Genomic DNA, 18,494 nt, shown 5'->3' with positions numbered 1-18,494 from the left:
CGCTTAATTTTTACCTTTGTATACAAATTCTGAAGCAAGGTTTAGTTAAATTAAATTCAAGGTGCCATTCCTGCCAGAAGCATTGATTACCTATTTAAGGACTTTATTATTGAAAGTTAAAGCAAATACGCCAAGAAGACCACTCAGATATGACCCTTTTAATATGCATATCAAAGCACTTTGAGCGATCATTGATTGATTTGTGGCTTGCATCAAAGTGCCCTTGCAGCGCTTTAACTCTTCGTTAATGACCAAAATCCAGTTGAAATTTGACTTAAGGTACGACATATGCCTATATTTAAGTAATAAAAGTATAGCGAGATTAAGTTTTAATGAAATAAATTACTGCCGAATATTTGAATATAAAGAAAATGTTATATATTTTATGGCCCTTAAATGTGCAATTGAACACGTTAGAGTTGCCGTTTAATTAAATTCTTAGGCTTCCGAAATATCAAGTCCTCGTGTGCTGATAGACTATCGAATACTGAGATATAGTAGAACTAGACTCCTCTCGCAACCGGGAAACATAAATTTAAAACCGAATTGTGTTCCTTAATTTAATAATCTTATGCCAGGATTGACTTGACTGATTTGTGACAACTTTAGTGGGGCACTTAAATTGCTGACTATATTCTAAATATATCAATGTACCTCAAAGATTTCTGTCATAAAAATATTGCATTAATTTTGACAATTTGTTTAAATAAAATTTTCCAGCAGGTGGCAGCACTGTCTCCAACAAATAAATCTTACATAAACTTATTATTTTAATACCCGTTTTGTACTTCTCCATATATGTATGAGATGATTTCAATTGAGATTTTCAAATAGGTGGCAACCAAAAGTTATAAAATAGTTTTTTAATTATTCAATGTTCAATCTATATATTGCCATTGTGATGAAATTTGCAACTCAATTCCATTGCAGCAAATCGATTTCGATCAAGTGACGTTCCCTACTATGTTAATAACATCGGGTACTATATAGCCCATTTTAAAAGTACGACTTTATATTATACTTATTACCGAAGCTATTTTCGCTCATTTTATTAATATACTATAGTATACATAACTTGTCAAAATCATATTTTATAAATATATACAGCGAGCCATTACATTAGGGGCAACGAAAGGCATAAAATAAATTTCCAAATAACTTAGAAAACTCGACAATTATGGAGTAAGTTCTTATAAATCTAAATATATTCCACATTTATAAAGTAATTTGATGCATCGTCTTTGCATAATCCTTGCAGAACCGAACAGGAAGACCTCCCCGCGGGTAAACGCTGCAAATACTTCTTCACCAATCATTGGAGAGGATTTACCTCATTCATAGCACCAATTTTGCTTTTGCCATTGCTTTTCATTGAACCCAATATGGTAAGTAACTAACTGTGGTCAGTTAAGAAACATTCAATACTTTCATGCATTTGACAGGAAATGCGCTGTTGTTATGTGGTGTGTTTAATGGCCATTTTCTGGATTGGTGAATTGCTGCCACTAGGCGTAACTTCTCTCTTGCCAGTAGCACTCTTTCCACTTTTGGGCGTTTTGGTATGACATTTGTCAACTGTCTCGTATGTATTTATGTAGCTAATATTTGAGACATTTATAGGATACCACGACCACAGTTAATGCATATTTCCCGAACGCCATCATATTGTTCTTCGGCAGTTTGGTGGTTTCCTTGGCCATCGAGTATTCGAATCTGCATAAACGTATTGCCTACGCTGTACTATCTGTAATTGGCTGCAAAATATACAGGTATGTAGGACTCATATACCGGATATGCATGCTCCAAAACATTAACGTGTTTATAAGATGTTTATGAAGTTAACGTTGTTGTGGCAAGTAGTTATAATAAACTCACCACATTATTAGCTGTGACTCGTCTCACAATTTGTTAACGCGACCTTTTTCAAATGAGTTTCTAGGGAGATATTACATTTTTATTCGATAAAATATGAGTGCTCCTATCATACATTCCATAAGTACGCGGCTATTGTCAAATTTTAAGCTGAATCAAACCCGAGGTTTGGTTTTAACTACGTCGAAGACAGCGTTTCCGTTGAATTCAGAAAAATAGGAAAATATCTACTTTCATGTAAATTCAAGAAGCGCTGAAAAGCTATTATATTAAGATTTCGCCTCCGACGACGACTGTCGTTCGTCAGATTTGAAGAGCCTCGCCAGTGTGCCCCGAAAACAGCTACTACAAGGATAATGTTTCAAAAATTCACAAATTCGTATTGGCAGACCGCCGATGATAGCTGCGACAGCTGCGGCATCTCGAACGACCGCGTGTTTCATAACCTACTTGAATTGAGCATGAGAAAACCTGCCGGTACGATGGATGCCACATTTGCTCACTCTGAACAACAAGCGTAACTGTAAGACTACAGCTGTATTTTATGCTATTTAAATATAATCCAAAGCAGTTTCTGCATAGTTTTGTGACCATCTACAAAATATTGAACGGTTGTTGGCCTAGTCACATAACTTACTGGCATCACATGCGAAGCGTATGAGCATTATGAACTAAAATACAAAGAAATAGACATGAGAGAAAAGCTGGAACACCTCTGTTTCTGTTGGACCTTATCTAGAACTCGTCTTAGATATTTAGGAGCTTCACAGTACAAGGGACTAGATGAAGTATCAGAATTGGATACCAAGTCTCTTTTAAACTTCGCTTGAAGTCCTGTATGACGACAACTTGAACTCGTATTAAACTAAACCTCCATCTGACAGTATAAGGGACCTGTAGGTCTATGTATAGCGTAAAAGCCAACCAGTATAACTTAACTCAACCTTAGAGTTAGTGATGTGTGGTGTGAGCTTGGTATTACTATATTACTCTTAATTAAACCGATATTTGTTGACTTTGTCTGACTCATAGTAAAATTTTTTAATACTTTCTCCAATAGGTTGCATTTTAGTATGTTGTTTATTACAATGTTTGTATCGATGTGGATATCGAATTCGGCAGCAACGGCCATGATGTGCCCGGTCATTAAAGGCACTTTAGAAGAAATGTCGGCAGTAAGTAATAACATATTTAATATTTTTAAAATTAGTATAAACCGAACTTTTCTACAGCAAGGCGTGGTTGAGATGTGGGATACCACTAAGGTACTTGGACCAGAGGAGTAAGTAATTTATTACTTATTTTAATACAACTTAAATGCCATTTTTCATCTGTTTTTTAGCCCTCCCTACCCTTCCCAAGTACAAATTGCATTTTATCTCGGTGTTTCGTATGCATCATCTATCGGTGGCCTAGGTACTCTAATTGGCACTGGTACAAATATTGCTTTCAAAGGACTTTTCGAAAGAGCTTTCCCCAAGTCAACTACACTCGGTTTTCTGCCGTTTATGGCTTTCAATGTGCCACCCATGTTGGTCAATACCACACTTATGGCTGTGGGATTACAATGGCAGTACTTGGGTCTCTTCAGATCGAAGAGCAAACAAATTAGTTCGTCGAAAGAGGCTGAAGAAGCTGCACGTGAAGTCATTAGGGAGAAATCAAAAGAACTGGGAAAAGTTTCATGTCACGAAATCCAAGTGGGCATACTTTTTATTCTCATGATAATACTTTTTCTTACCAGGAAACCAGGCATAGGTGATCTCAAAGGTTACGCGGACATTATAAATGAAAAGTTAGCGTGAAAGCAAATACAAACCATGAACTTTTCATTTCTTACGCTTTTTGTTTATTACAGAAAAATACAGTCATCTGCTGGCCTCTCGGGTGTTGCATTTCTACTCTTTGCGTTGCCTGTCAATTATTTGTGCATGAAGTACTTCATATGCCGAAGTATGTTGGATTTCGTAGCTGATTTGTATTAACAATTCATCTGCAAATTTTTTATAGAACCGGATGAGGAGGGCACAGCGAAACCGGTTCTTGATTGGTCTTGGTTCTCCGTGCGTCACTCTTGGGGCTTACTCTATCTGCTTGCTGGTGGTTTTGCGCTCGCTGAGGGTGCCTCCAAGTCCCATTTTGCATCGTACGTTGGCGCATCTCTGTCGGTTTTATCTGTATTGCCGCCCTGGCTTTTACAGTTAATTTGTTTTTGTGTCGCTGTATTTTGTACCGCTTTCACATCCAATGTAGCCATGTGCAATATTCTTATACCCATATTGATAAATTTGGTAAGCGCTTATCTTGAGAATAACCTATTTTGCAATAAACTTTAACTTTGTGTTTCCAGGCCTTATCAGTTAAAGTTAATCCGGCTTATATCTGCTTTCCTGCAGCATTGGGTCTGAGTATGGCTTTTCATCTGCCGGTCAGTACGCCGCCGAATGCTATAGTGGCGCAATTTGGCTACATTCGTACAAAGGACATGGTCAGTAAATAATATATAAATTTTTGAAATGCGTAATTGTTCATTTAATCTACAGGCACTTGGTGGGATTTTGCCCACATTAATTGTCACCGTTTCTCTGTTGGGCTTTATGCAAACATGGGGTCTCGTTATATATCCAGATTTGAATGACTTTCCGGATTGGGCCAATTCTACCAATGCAAAAGTTGACTGATTTCATTTACTTTTCGTTTATTTCGTTAATTTTATTGCATTTTTCACAATTTAATGTAAAATATATATATCAGAGTTTACTTTTTTCTTCACTTTGAAATCTCCAGCACTTAATTTTTCTTAACATATCTTGAAATAGTCTATAAAATTTTGCTTAGACACGCATCACTTTACTGGAGCTGTGAAGGTCATTCGGATTTCTCAGCTATCCGGTCATATTGTATATTCCAATGACCAGAGACGTCCACGAAAAAACGGAATGTTAAGATCACCGAATATAAAGTTTGGATTAATTAGGAGTTCGGTGTGAGAGCAGGAAAAAGTTTCGTGCAGCAGAAAAAATTCGTGAAAATGTTCTATTGTTTTCATTGATTTGTAACCCCATTAATCTTTCGTCTGCATACGCGTGGCAACCACAATTAACAGATTTCATTTTTTCGAGCATTTTTAATCATTATGGGGATGTTTTGACATTTTCGTCAGCCTCTTTTGCCCACATCGGATCTACCAACAATAACGTGATGTTAAAATTAAATAAAATACTCAGATATAATCAAACTGGGTTCTTTTTGTTAAGCAGTTAATTGTTTACCATTTATGATTTGAACAAAATGTCGGCCAAACGGCCACCACGGCTCCACCCGCTTACGCGAATTTTCGATAACCCGATGCAGCATTTAGGCTATAGAAAATAACCTAGAGGTTTTAAATTGCGTGATCCCATTTGACTGGACCATTTCTCGAAATTAACGAGTCACCATAATTTTCACGCAATGTGTCCACATGAGATGGCGCACCGTCTTGTTGGAAACAATGATCGTCCGCGTCAATTTCATCAAATTGCGGAAAAAAGCTCGCTATTGTTGATACCACCATACCGCAATCCGAACCAAACGGTCCATTTTTTTTTTTGATGCAATTGCATTTCCTGAACCACACGAGGATTTGACTCACCCCAATAGTAACAATTTTATTTGTTGACGGAGCCGTTAAGCCAGAAATGGGCCTCTTCTGAGAAGATGATTTTCGATGAACAGCAGACACCAGAGAACGTGAATTTACGTAATACTCTTGAATAAATTTCAAGCGTTCTATCAAAGTGAAACGTGACTTGATGAAATGCCAAACCTTACTGATCACACCAGAGAACGTATATCATGTATATGATCACACTCTGATCACACTCACAAAATTTGACACAAAATCGAAAACAAACATGGTCGCCACGACTGACAGCTCGCTTAATTTTTTATCTTCCAAATGATTTGTTCACTTGGCTAAGATTGAACAAGCCAATTTTTGGTATCGGCAGAATTTTTTGAGATAATTATGTAAACGAATATTAAACAAAACGTAAAACGTTAGAGATTCAAACCAACCCGAATAACCAAGCGAATTACCATTTTCGTCACATTATCTTAACGAAATCCATGCTGCCCAATATTTGACTTTCTGTATCTAATGTGTAACTCATACTTGGACCATTTTTCCCACATAGATTATCCTCCTTGTTTAGCGAACTTATTTCTGATGTTATATCCAAGGACATCTTAACACTCTCCTCTGTATTAATCATACCGTTACGTTTCTGAACGAGTGTGAGCAAAACAAAACGATTGCGTTCGCTCAGTTCTCTCTTTACTTTCCAAATTGTTCAACATAATTATACTTGTATGTTATGACTTTATAGGTATCATTTTTCCCAATAATAACTAATGACTTAATATTTGGTTTATATGTCTTATAAGCTAGGTCCACAAGGTAAAATGGCGTGGTTGAAAAGCAACTGTAAATACGTTATTAGAGGAAATATTGAAACCAAATTATGGCCCCTTCAAAAATCAAAAGAATTACATCCAATGTAGAAAGAGAAGGGCAACACACCTTCGAATTTCAAATTATCAGATATTCTCGGTAATTTGTGACCAGGAATTTAAAAGTCCTTCGCTTCCTTCCTTCTTAAAGATGACAAATATCGCTTACTTGTCATTAAACGAAGGTGTGATTTTAAACCTTAAACCAAAACACCCCTCATACACCAGTTTTAAAAATAGTTCGCCTGTTTGCTTGTTATATCGACAAAAAGCAACAAAACAAACAGTCAATAAAATACGGGAAAGCAGCGAACAAACGACCAAGCAAATCTAAAGATTCCTATTTATGTTATATTCCCAGACGGTCTCACTACAATTCACGCCAGCGGAAACTTATAACAATTTATTTCCGGAAATGAAAGCACAAAGCAATAATAACGACAGCGTTGACGAGTCAAATCAATAAAATGAGGTGGTATAATTCGAGGCGTGTAAGTCGAATTCAACATTTCTGGTGCTGCCAGCCTCCTTTGGTGATTTGCTACTTGCGCCAGCCACGAGTGTACAGCCATAATTGTGGAAAATTTGACGTGATCTTTGCACTCCAGATGGCCTTTCACCGACAACCACTATCCTCTTCGGCAGCCTAATTTGAGGTAACAACAACATAAAGAGCAGTATAGTGGAATGAGTGTTGAGTCGTACGCTACGACTCAGGAGGTTACTAATGAGCTAACGTACACAAGCAATCAATTTGTATCCTTCGCCGCAGAGGAAGCTTTGTGTGGCGATTGTAAACAAGCGAAATCACAGCTATCGGAACAGGACTATGTGAGATTGATTTGGGTTGGTCGAAGGAGGATAGTGCGAAATTGTATTAAAATTCATTGCATTTTCAAATTCAAAATGAAGCTGTTTATTTACTTTGCTATTTTTCCTTGCATTTCGACGGGGATTTTCATTCAGTTTCTTTCTTAATGCAATTACTTATTATCATTCAATTCGCAATCATAAAAAAGACTTGGCAATTTTGTTCTGTAGTGAATTGTACTGGACAACAACAAGATTGATAAGTTTAGTTTTCAGGTATTCTTGATGATTTCTAACTTTATAAAAAGTTCTAAGCAGCTCTGTCATCCCAACAGTTATGTATCGGGCCAGCTTAGCGGGCGGTCAAGAGTTCACGTTGAAAAAAAAATATCTAAAACTTGTGATTAAGTATGAACGCATAAACTTTCCTAAAATTATACCTTTTTTTGGAAAGAAGACTATAGAACAAGCACCGAGGGGTGTTTTTATACCATTTCAACATATTGTCACAGAGTATAATAGTTTTGTTCACCTATCGGTTGTTTGTAACACCTAAAACGAAACGAGATAGATATGGAGTTATGTATAGATAATGTTATCCTGACATTTCTACATTACAGTGCGAAACCGTGAGCGAAATCAGACAACAACCATGCCCACTTCCCATATAACACATTTATAAATTCCTTCACTTTCCAGTATACACATCAAGAACCAATAAATGTATTCGGATAAAACTTTACACGAATAGTGCCAGCCTATGACCAAAAATTGTCCAAGTCGGTCCAAAGCTTCGATTACAACCGAACTAAGCCCTTCCTTACTTGTTTTAATACATTTTGGTGTTAGCTGTTTTAAAAAAGCATATTACTACTTTGTGCTCCAAACTCGGATCTGTGTTTCTCTTAAATATTAATTCGAATACCCTAGCTAAACATTACACATAATGAAAAATGGTATATATTATATATCAAAAGGCCAATTTGTTTCACCTCGATTTCTCGACTTTATCCCATTTTACAACCGTTTTTATGTTCATCTCATGACCAGGTTTAGAAATTTGTGTTCCCTTGTTTTAATATAAAACAATTCCCTCCGTTCAACGGAGCCATGGCCTTCTATCAAAACCTATTGAGAAAACAGACGACTTGGAGGACTGTAATTCAACATTCGAAAAGTTATTTTAATGAAACTGATTATATAGTTATTTTCTAGGGGGTTTAAATGGATAACATCGCCCCTATCCCACATACTTGTATTACGAATAACTGAGTACCACACTTAATCAAAACTTTATCGGCAACATGTTGAAAAATGGTTTTCTCAATATCTGGCTAACAACCATTTGTCAGTGAAGTTCTGGTAAACTTTACCGAAAGAAAAAGTCTTAGTTACATGAAATGACAGTTGTCAGCTGTAAAACCTATAAGTGTAGACAAAGTTTAGACGACCATTCTTTCATCGCTCATTATCATTCTTTATTAAGCATTTTTGCATTCATACGAGTATATGCATAAGGTAAATATTCCTTGGAAACCGAGTTGTTACGGAAAATAACACAAAGCGTGTAATCCAGGCACGAGCGGTACGGTCTCTTCGTCTTTCCTCGTCGTCTCCTCGCCTACGAAAACAGGTTTGGGCGGCAAAAATAATCCTTGTCTGAACATGCACATACATGGCTCATGACATTTACACAGTATTGCGTGTTTACAATGCAAGTTTTGTGAACTGTTTTCGCCCCGCATTCACAATAATCGAACTATCTGTAAGTTGAAGCCATCAGCCAGTGAAGCTACCAGCAGTTAAGGATAATATAAACCAGATATTGAAAATACGGCCCTTAAATGACGTATTTCAGTCTAACTAATAAAATTATAAGTTAACATTTAAGAGCACAACCTAAAGGTTCACGTTATTTTATGACCTGTTGAAAAAATTAAATAAATTAAGTAATCAAATGATTGAAACTATCTAAGTGCTCGAATAAGTTATATTCATTAGGCTGGGCCAAAAAACAAACTCTAAATAATTCTTTTAATTACAATACGCCACCTGATGGTATTAATATCAAGAGCTCAAACTTAACCAAATTTCGACGATATTTTCATGGTATCTAAGAAAAAAAATTAAAGGCTTTTTTGGCCCAGCTTATTATACATGTCGAATTATTCAGTGCGTGAAGCATACGATCGTAAGTATTTAATGCTCATTACCTTCGTAAGTCAGTTGACAGTAGTGCTTACATATATGAGTAAAAATTGTATTTACAATGGTAAAGTAGCTTAAGTCGGCTTTCACTAAGGTAGTTATTTTGATGTCTAGTAAAACTCTAAGCATATATTTTAACGGTATTAAATCGTCGTTTACCATAAAATTTCCTATTCCAAGCCATTATTTCAAATTAAACGTAAATGAATCTCGAATAAATTAGTCAGAGTAATTCACATTGTCGTCATTAACTTAAGCTATCTTAGCATATTGTGACAGATGCGAGGGTGTGCTTTTTAGAAAATAATTTTGGATTTACAATATATAGTCCAATGCCTGAAAATGGGAAAAAAATAAAAAATCCTAGTAGGTGGAAATCCATTGGAAAAGGATGATAAAATAACAAAAAATTAAAGGAAAAATATTTTCCGGGCAATCTGAAGTCGTTTGGATGTTAGTTGAAGTGAATTGAAGTGTTGAAAACGGTTTATCTTGATTGTAGATAATAAAAAGATCTAAAACTTTCGTGTTGATACATTTTTCACAGCTTCTTACTGCTCCACAATGAACCTAAGCGATTAAATGTTTTTACCAATGTCAAGTTTTCGTAAGCGGAACGGATTAATTCGCGGTTAAAGGCTGCTACTTTAACAGAAGTCTCCAAAATTAATTGCACATTCCAGTAACATCAATGAATTTATATTTACTTCTAAGGAGGTAAACAAACTTGTTCGATAAAAATTGTTTAAGGAGACTTGAACTCAAAATTAAAAAAAAATCATAAATGAAGGAAATACATTGGAAAAGTAAGATAAAATAACAAAAATTAAAGGAAAAAGTATAAGAGGACATTGTTTAATTCAACTTAAAGAATAAAAATCTCCTAACTTGTCGGATATATAATTTACTCTTTTAAGAGGTGCAAAAGTCTCTAATATCCGTGAAAAAATACATAAATTCCACCGAGAAACCTTTTGTGACGAGAAACCGCTTTTGCAGGAAATTATGAGACAATTAACTCTGCAAAAAGGCCTGTTACTTGACTTTGTTTAGTAAGTTCCGGATCAACCCTTGTATTGTTTAACGTGAGTGTGTTATTTTTTGTTTATTTCATTCTCTTTAGAGTTGCGTGGAGAACTTGCTATTATTTATTCAGTAATACACCAAATAACCTCCTCATAAAATTATAATAACTAAAAATGCACGAACTCAAAAGCGTGCTTTCGTAAAGAGCGATTCACTTAAGCTATCAACCTTCTAACAATGTTCGCAAGAATTAAAATATCGCCTAATAATGCGACGATAGAAGTCATTGCCTTCTTATTGACTACATATTAATACTTTTTAAAGCGTTTTAAACTTTACGATTTATACAGTGAGCCTTTGCGTTCCAAACTGTCGTTAAGTTTAAATAATGCCAATGCAACAGAAAAGTATAATTTATCAATGTACGAGTAAATATGTGCGTCTATAGGTGCCCATATAGCACACTCCAGCCGGTTGGTCGTGCCACATTTACTAACATACATATATATACATGTATAGACCTGCATATAATAAATATTATTACTTATGCTCATATTGTATTACCTCTAATATATGTATGTTATGTATGTATGTACAATATATAGTATGTACGACTTATAAGCCCAGCGAATGGCCGTAAAAGACGCAATTCTCTACCATTCGGCGTCACATCTTCGGTACATTGCATGTTGGTATTTATTTGTTTACATTTAATTGGAATTGCTGGCGTCCAATTTCTGAGCAGGAATGTAAAATAACAGAATGTGCATAAGTAAATGCGTAGGTAAAATACGGCAATACGAAGAGACATCGTGGAGTATCGCCATACAAGGTAAACATGCATTACCACCGAGCAGTCAGTGGCCGAAAAAGCATTTGCACCTACAGTTGCACCTATATTTGCACCGTATCCATGGGCAGACGAGAAGTTATTACTGGAAGTTACAGCTGGCTTGTTTATTTATTCGTTGGAAATTACCGGCAAACTATTTGATTTATGTTTAGTTGCAAAACCCCTTTACTATGTGGCCACGTTCGTATTTTATGCAGCTTACTAATATGGAATGAAATTTTCATACATTAACATTTTAACACACACGAATTCATATACTCCTACATCTATGCAAACCCGGCTGGAATTTTATAATTAAATATCAAAAAAATATTCGCTCCAAATTCTGCTTAATTTATGAAACATATATCATGAAACTTGAAGTTAGGATTAAAATTCGCTACAAAAAAACAGAATTCCAAAATTATAAATTACCAAACTAAAAATCCCCTAAAACAAATTAACCCTGGCCGACCAGCCTACCACCGGGGTAATTTCTTTCGCTTAGAACTCCTTTTTGGGGATGTAAATTTGGGGATTTTGAGTTTGGAGATTTAAATTTTGAGAATTTTTTTATATTGGGGATTGAATTTTTGGGGGTTTCGCACATGACCAATGAAATCAACCAACAAACTATTCATTTTTCAAAAATTGGAAAATAAAGTCTCACTCGAAGTCGTATAAATAAAACGCTCATAACCCATACAAAGGTTATGTTCAAATCTCTAAAAAAGATGTAACTTTCTTCAAAAAAGTTTGAAGTCTTAATTGTAAGAACAATACAGGCCTGCATGTGATCCAAATTAAAAATGAAACAATGGGCGTGGCACCCTAACTTTTAGGTTAAATTACATATCTCAGGAACGACTCAACCAATTTCAGCGAAATTTGGTACATATGTTAATATGATCTTGACGTTGTTAATTACGGTCACAGTTTAAAACCAGGCGAAATCGGACACACCATATATCAAAATTAAAATTTCTTCAAAATATTTCACTTTTCAGTACATAAATCTACTACCAATATTCAATATATAAGAATATAACAAATTTGCTCAAATATGTATGTATTTCCGACTATCTGTAGCACATCTCATCTAAAAATTGTACTATAACTATTAAAGCCTCCTGATACTGAAACAGCATCATAGAATTGATTTTACACCGAAAATATCAAGTGTAATTTCGTCGAATAACGAATATTGAATTCATATGCAACATTTGCGTTGTGGATTTTATAATTGTTAAATCTTACCCATACGGATTTAAATACAAAAATTTATGAAAGGAAAAGAGCCAGACAAAATAGCGTACCGAAAGGTGTCAATCTCCTCGAACTCTCAGATGTTTAGTTATTGGAATTCGACTGGCTAAATATCCTATAAGTTTTCTGCCAATTCCACTGCCTGAAAAGGGTAGAGAGCAACTAAATCTGTTGTACATTTCTGTATTCTTGTATTCTTCTTGAATACCCTACGTCAATTTTATTTAAAATATGGCTATACAATAATCTGATCATCATTAAAATAAAATAAGAATTTCTACACAGGGGTTGTCACTGTATACATACGAGTATATAGTATGTACGTAAAAACATAAGCAATTGACATGAGCAAAAACCACAACATACATAAAAGCAACTTCAATGCTTTTTATGTTATTGCACATATTTTATTTGCGTAACAGTAAAAGACATTTTGCATTACGTTTAACGTGCGATAATAAAAATGGCAAATAAACACAGTTAAGAATGCTATAACATACAAACATCAATAAAAACACCAACATTATATCCATGGATTCGCTATTTTAACGTATATACGACTAACACAAGGGTAGATAAGTGTTTGCCGCAAAAATACCTTCTTTAGATTTAAGGATAACTGTATGTAATTGCACACTTCACTAATAGGCAGCGAAAATATGTGGTCTAATTTATAAAGACTATATTTTTGGAGAAAAAACTTGTAATTGCTTAAATTGTAAAATGCAACAAAACCTCTGCCGGATAGCTTAATTAAGCAAGTCTCTGAGATCTCTCGATAAAACTTGGCAAAATTGTGTTTTAGTTCCCATTGCCATTCTTCAAAACAGTGGAGTAAAAGATGAAATAAAATACATTGTTTATAAATTGTATAAAAGCCCATTGTATTTATTTCAAAGCACGCAAATAAGAGTATTATTCTTAATATAAATTAAAATAGAGTTATCGTTACCTAAAATGCAAAATAACTTAAAATCACTTTTCGTAACTTTCCAGGATAATGAAAAAGCGATATACCATAAAATAGAAACTACTCATATTGAAACCAAATTTGAATTTTGGTTATAACTTAGTTAGATCTGGAAGCAGAAGCTTCGAATTTTTTAAATATATGTAAAATGATGCAGAAAATCGTAATCAATAAATAATGCATTTGTTATTTTGTTTTTTAAGTGACGATATATAGATTGGAACTCCATACAATTCATAAAGCTTTGGTATTTCAGCGATGTATTCAGCTATCATTTTCTTATGCTGGATTTCAGCGCACTATAATTTGCCTTCTACATTTCCAACCAACCAACTATTTTTGAGCAAATGAACGTTGCGCTAAAAAAATTAATGGTTTTTTATTTCTAAATGCATGATGAATAATAAACCATCTGTTTAAAGTAAACCATGCCTCATCATTAAACAATAATCTGAATTCCTATTACTGGGACCAGTAAAGACATATTTCAAAAGTTGCGACATTCTTCGTTATCAGCGAAATACTAAGGAGGGGCAATATAGAAGAACTGTCAACCCTTTAAGCAAGTCAAACTTACGGCCTCGACGTCACAAACCAAACATTTATCTGTCAAAAACTCTATAAAAAGGAAATGGAGTAAAATTGTCGTAACAGGTATCTTGGCTGGAATTTAAAATTGTTAATATAGGCGATAAGATAAAAACTTAATTAAGCTAATATATATAATAAATTTATCTAAATGGGCATATAGCATATGTACTTTTAAAGATATTTTGCAGCCCATGGCCTTAAAATTTCTTAACATATTTTCAACTAACTTTTCATAGTTTTTAGCTTTATTATTTCCTAAAAATCCAGAAAGTACTGCTTTGAAACTGTTCCAACTTGCCTTTTGAATGCCAGTTAGCAACTTTGGAAATTGTTCATCGGCGAAAATTTTTCTAATTTGTGAACCAACAAAAATCCCAGCTTTAACCTTTGCCTCTGATAATTTCGGAAAAAATTTTCTTAAGTATTTAAAAGCTTCTAAAGTTTGGTCAAGTTTTTCACGAATTGTTTCATCAATCCCAATTTTATATGGAGAGGTGGCAATAACACTTTTTCTGCTTCCACAATAGAACTTAATTTTACGTTTTGTTTCCCGATACAAAATTTGGTTCTTTCAGGCCTTGGTAGATCCGCTCTGTAATCCCATTAAAAATCCGACCATTTTAAAATCACCAATCAACTGCCAATTGTACTCGCCATACTTTACTGCGTCAAGCAAGATTTTAACACTATATATATATATAATTTTGTTTCAAATATACCGAGTGAGCAATTGGAAGGGATGGAAATTTATTTCCGTTGTGTAATAAAACGGCTTTCAAGCTTTTAGTAGAGCTGTCGATGAATTATCGCAATTCGCTAGGAATGCAAGATATGCCAATTTCTTCAAACATACACATGACATCAAAGTCAATCCAAAAGCAAAGTCCATCTTCTTTTGTGAAAAACGTTGAAAATGTTTCATGCCTAGTTCGCTGATCTGTTATATTAACATCATCAAGCAAATTCCACTGTTTTAACCGAGAGCCTGCTTTATTTTTTGGTAAATTTAAATCTCTTATTAGGTCATTATAATCTTGACATGACTTTAACTCATATTTTGTGTCTCTAACTTTCATATATTCACCACATATACTTGTATAACAAAATGAATCAGCATCGTATTAACGTTTTCTGGATATGTACGAAACACCTGATCGTTATTTTATTTCACTTGAGTGCCATCTGGAGGCACTCTCTTAATATAAAAACTCCACTCCAATCTCGCGGTATATTTGAATGCATTAAAACTAATTAAAAATTTTAAAAAATCGAATAAAGTGTGTTATTATTATAACTATCGCAAGAGCAAACTTTATACCAAAAAAAGTATTTTCTTTTCGTTTTTGTGTCTAAATAATCGAAAAATCATAGTATAAAGTTTAGGACAAACAACAATTATTTTTTTGTTGACCCATGTAATATGCATAATATAAAAATATAATCTTAAGATTATTATTTTGTAAAGAAAATAAATAATATGGAATTATCTTTGTTGTATGAAGTTTATGTGCATTGAAAGATGACAAACAACAAGGCCATAGACAACATGGATACCAGGAATAATATAATAAGGAGAAAAGAATGCCATTGTTATACAACAATTTCCACAATTTCTTTGATATAATGAAATACAATATAAACACATATTCAGAATATGACTGTAGAATTTCGTAACTTATAAATCAGTACAAATGGATGCAAAGTGGCATTATTTGTCCTAGTTGCACCAAACAAAATAAAAAGGAATTAGAACATTATTGAAATTCCTTTTTGGAAATCTCCCCCACTTTTGATTAGTTGGAAACTTTATTCGAAAATATGTATGTTTAAATTTAAATCTTAAATAATGTAAAAAGAAATCCATTATTTATGTCAAAGAGGCACCTGTTCGATAACTTGACACTCTCGTAGAAACCATTGTCCTTATTGATATTACACTGGGACATCACATAGCTTCTCTTGAGCCAAATTTTTTCACAACCTAAATTATTCACCATAAACAGGAACAAGTAGTAATTGGTTCCATGTCGGACTATAAGATGGTTGCATAAGAACTTCAAAACAAAGCTTCCGGAGTTTCTGGCTAGTAATTATGTATGTGGTCCGACATTGTTCTGATGGAACATAATTCCTATCCTATTGGCCACTAATGGGCGAATACATTCTTTAGACGATCCAATACTTGACAGTAAAGGAACGAAAGAAGAATTTGGCCCTGCCTGACAGTCAATCCTAGCATGGAAACCATTTGCGCCCGCTCATCGCAATTCGACCACAATCATTTTCGCTTGAGTTTGCCGTATGTGATTAATCTTCAATAAAATATTTTTAATATTTTCTTAATCGCCTCCTTTGAAAACAAATTTTTCAGCATACAGTGTCTAGATTTTACTTTTTACAAGGTTAGGTGGCAACTTTTTCCCCAGATTTACAAAATTTTAAACAACATTTGCAAATAACAATGGTCTAAAATTACATACTCGTCCACGTACTTGTCGTTCATAAAATATGTAAGTAATATTTCTCATTCGCAACTACTTAGATATCATAAAAATATCAACGTTTATGAGTTTGAAGCTCATACCATAGATCATGAAAATACCAGCAGCCTTCCACCTGAGCGCAAGGCAGGGAAGTCAGATCACAAAATGTAATAACTCTAACTTCATACTTATCGAATCTTTTAAGGTTAAGAAGGTGCGAATCAAACAGACCACGGAGGCCACGGGTATAAATCAATAGCATAATCAAATAGGTAAAATAGCCAGCTATTACACCATTTTAATAAGATATCCATCCTCTGGATAACTTTGATGTTTCTTATAAGATTTTTTTACTAAAGACTAAAGCTGAAAGAGGGTGAATAGTGGAAGGGCGAAACCACTGGTATAAATCAAAGTACGCTAGCAAGTATACCACTACAAAGAGGAACTCACGTTAAATTCAACTGCATAACTTTTTTGTGGCTTTCACATGTATTTTTTATAATAGAGCAGGGCTCAAAGAAACTTAATCGAGCAAAGCAGTGGCGAATCGAAGACGGCTTTAACTGAGTAATAATTTGAACACAGGACTTTGAGCCGCTTATGCAACTTCGAGACATGAACTTTATCTCACCAGACTTTTACTTGCATACTTATACCTATATATGTATGAATATATATCTTTCGGGAATGCACATTAAATCTGCTTACCCGACCATGAATTTAAATGCTGTTGCGCACACAGATATGAGTTTCATCTCTTTGAGAAAATGGCAAGTATGCAATTTGTCGCAACTACTCCCACCGGTGCACTCGTTTCCTCATTCTCCGTCATCCATTCATTTACTCACTCATTTATTTATTTGTGAAAGCATTCACTTAAACGAACTTATATATATGTAGTTATTATGTCGCATATGCTCATATGCTGAGCATGTCCGTGCAACATACGGTCTACACGCCTGTTTCCACACGCATTACTCTATTCCGGCTTGTAATAAAATTTCTCTACTGACACTTTTAAGTAAGTTCAGCAGAGTACACATAAATACGCAAACTCACCCACAAACAGATGTACTCGTGCATATTTATGGATGCAAGTGTATGCAGCAGATGCCCAAGTGGCGCCTTTAGGGTGTTTCCAAAGCAAAGAAAGTTGTAGAAGAGATTGCGGTTCATATAGGGCAATCAGAAATTAGTTTAAGAGTTTGTTGGGATAGTCAAGGAAAACAGGATTACTGTATTAAGAAACTTAAGAGTACTTCGTAAGGCTTAAACAAACTGTTGCTAAATATTAAGCAAAGTTTTCGCTACTTGATATCATCCAAGAATTAGGAACGCTACTGATTTAGAGGCCCGCTGAGGGTTGAGAGGGCTTTAGGTGTATTTTACTGTGAATCGGATTAAAAGTACCGTATGTTCTGCAAATACATACTTAAGTCAGTCAGTTAAAATTACCACAACGCAACCTTATGAAAGTTTAGCACCTATTCGCATTGATTTTAATCATGACTAGTAAGGAAAAAATTTCTCGAGACTGATGCAAAGTTCAGAGGCATATTATTCAAAAAAACATTTTTTATAGTCAAGAAAAAGTAGAAAGGAAAACATTTCTTGAGACTGATGCAAAGTTCAGAGGCATGTTAAACAGAAAAACATTAATATTAGCCATGAAAGACTAGAAAGCAAGACATTTTTCCAGTCTGATGCAAAGATCAAGAACATGTGGATCAAGAAGAGTATTTCATTACATTTTTAATGGAGTAGAAAATAAATTCTCACTTAAAATATTAATCAGATTCAAAACTCTTCAGGCCACCCTCATATTCGCATAACTTCGCAGTATACATATGTACGGATGTGTGCGAGTGAAAGCTGGCAAACACCTTACTATCAACTTTCAAGTACACGTGATGTGATGTACGAGTTTTATCCGAGCATA

The 18,494-nt window shown here is 34.5% G+C and overlaps 2 protein-coding genes and 1 long non-coding RNA gene across 3 annotated transcripts in view; 1 reads left to right on the top strand and 2 right to left on the bottom strand.

The window, feature by feature from the left end:
* Positions 1-18,494, bottom strand: part of dpr2 (defective proboscis extension response 2) — a 154,980-nt gene that overhangs the window by 132,090 nt on the left and 4,396 nt on the right. The gene's annotated exons all lie outside the window — the stretch shown is intronic.
* On the top strand, positions 1,095-4,658 carry LOC106618010 (protein I'm not dead yet). Its single transcript, XM_014235518.3, has 11 exons — positions 1,095-1,182; positions 1,259-1,385; positions 1,443-1,559; positions 1,621-1,769; positions 2,933-3,047; positions 3,105-3,154; positions 3,215-3,667; positions 3,731-3,825; positions 3,883-4,163; positions 4,223-4,360; positions 4,416-4,658. Exons 1-11 carry the CDS (start codon positions 1,178-1,180, stop codon positions 4,551-4,553), a joined length of 1,668 nt encoding a protein of 555 aa, XP_014090993.1. The 5' UTR covers positions 1,095-1,177; the 3' UTR covers positions 4,554-4,658.
* LOC118681592 (uncharacterized) lies at positions 3,553-5,743 on the bottom strand. Its single transcript, XR_004977302.2, has 2 exons — positions 5,145-5,743; positions 3,553-5,056 (listed from the first exon to the last, which is right to left on the bottom strand). It is a non-coding gene; the product is annotated as an uncharacterized lncRNA (long non-coding RNA).

This window comes from Bactrocera oleae, chromosome 3 (assembly GCF_042242935.1).
Source record: "Bactrocera oleae isolate idBacOlea1 chromosome 3, idBacOlea1, whole genome shotgun sequence".
NCBI classification, from domain to species: Eukaryota; Metazoa; Arthropoda; class Insecta; order Diptera; family Tephritidae; genus Bactrocera; species Bactrocera oleae.
This window is presented reverse-complemented; position numbering and strand designations above follow the sequence as displayed.

Excerpts from the sequence above, each read along its gene's own strand:
- LOC106618010 (XM_014235518.3), top strand. Across the intron at positions 3,048-3,104 it reads CTTTAGAAGAAATGTCGGCA|CAAGGCGTGGTTGAGATGTG; the intron begins GTAAGTAATAAC and ends ACTTTTCTACAG. Across the intron at positions 3,155-3,214 it reads AAGGTACTTGGACCAGAGGA|CCCTCCCTACCCTTCCCAAG; the intron begins GTAAGTAATTTA and ends TCTGTTTTTTAG.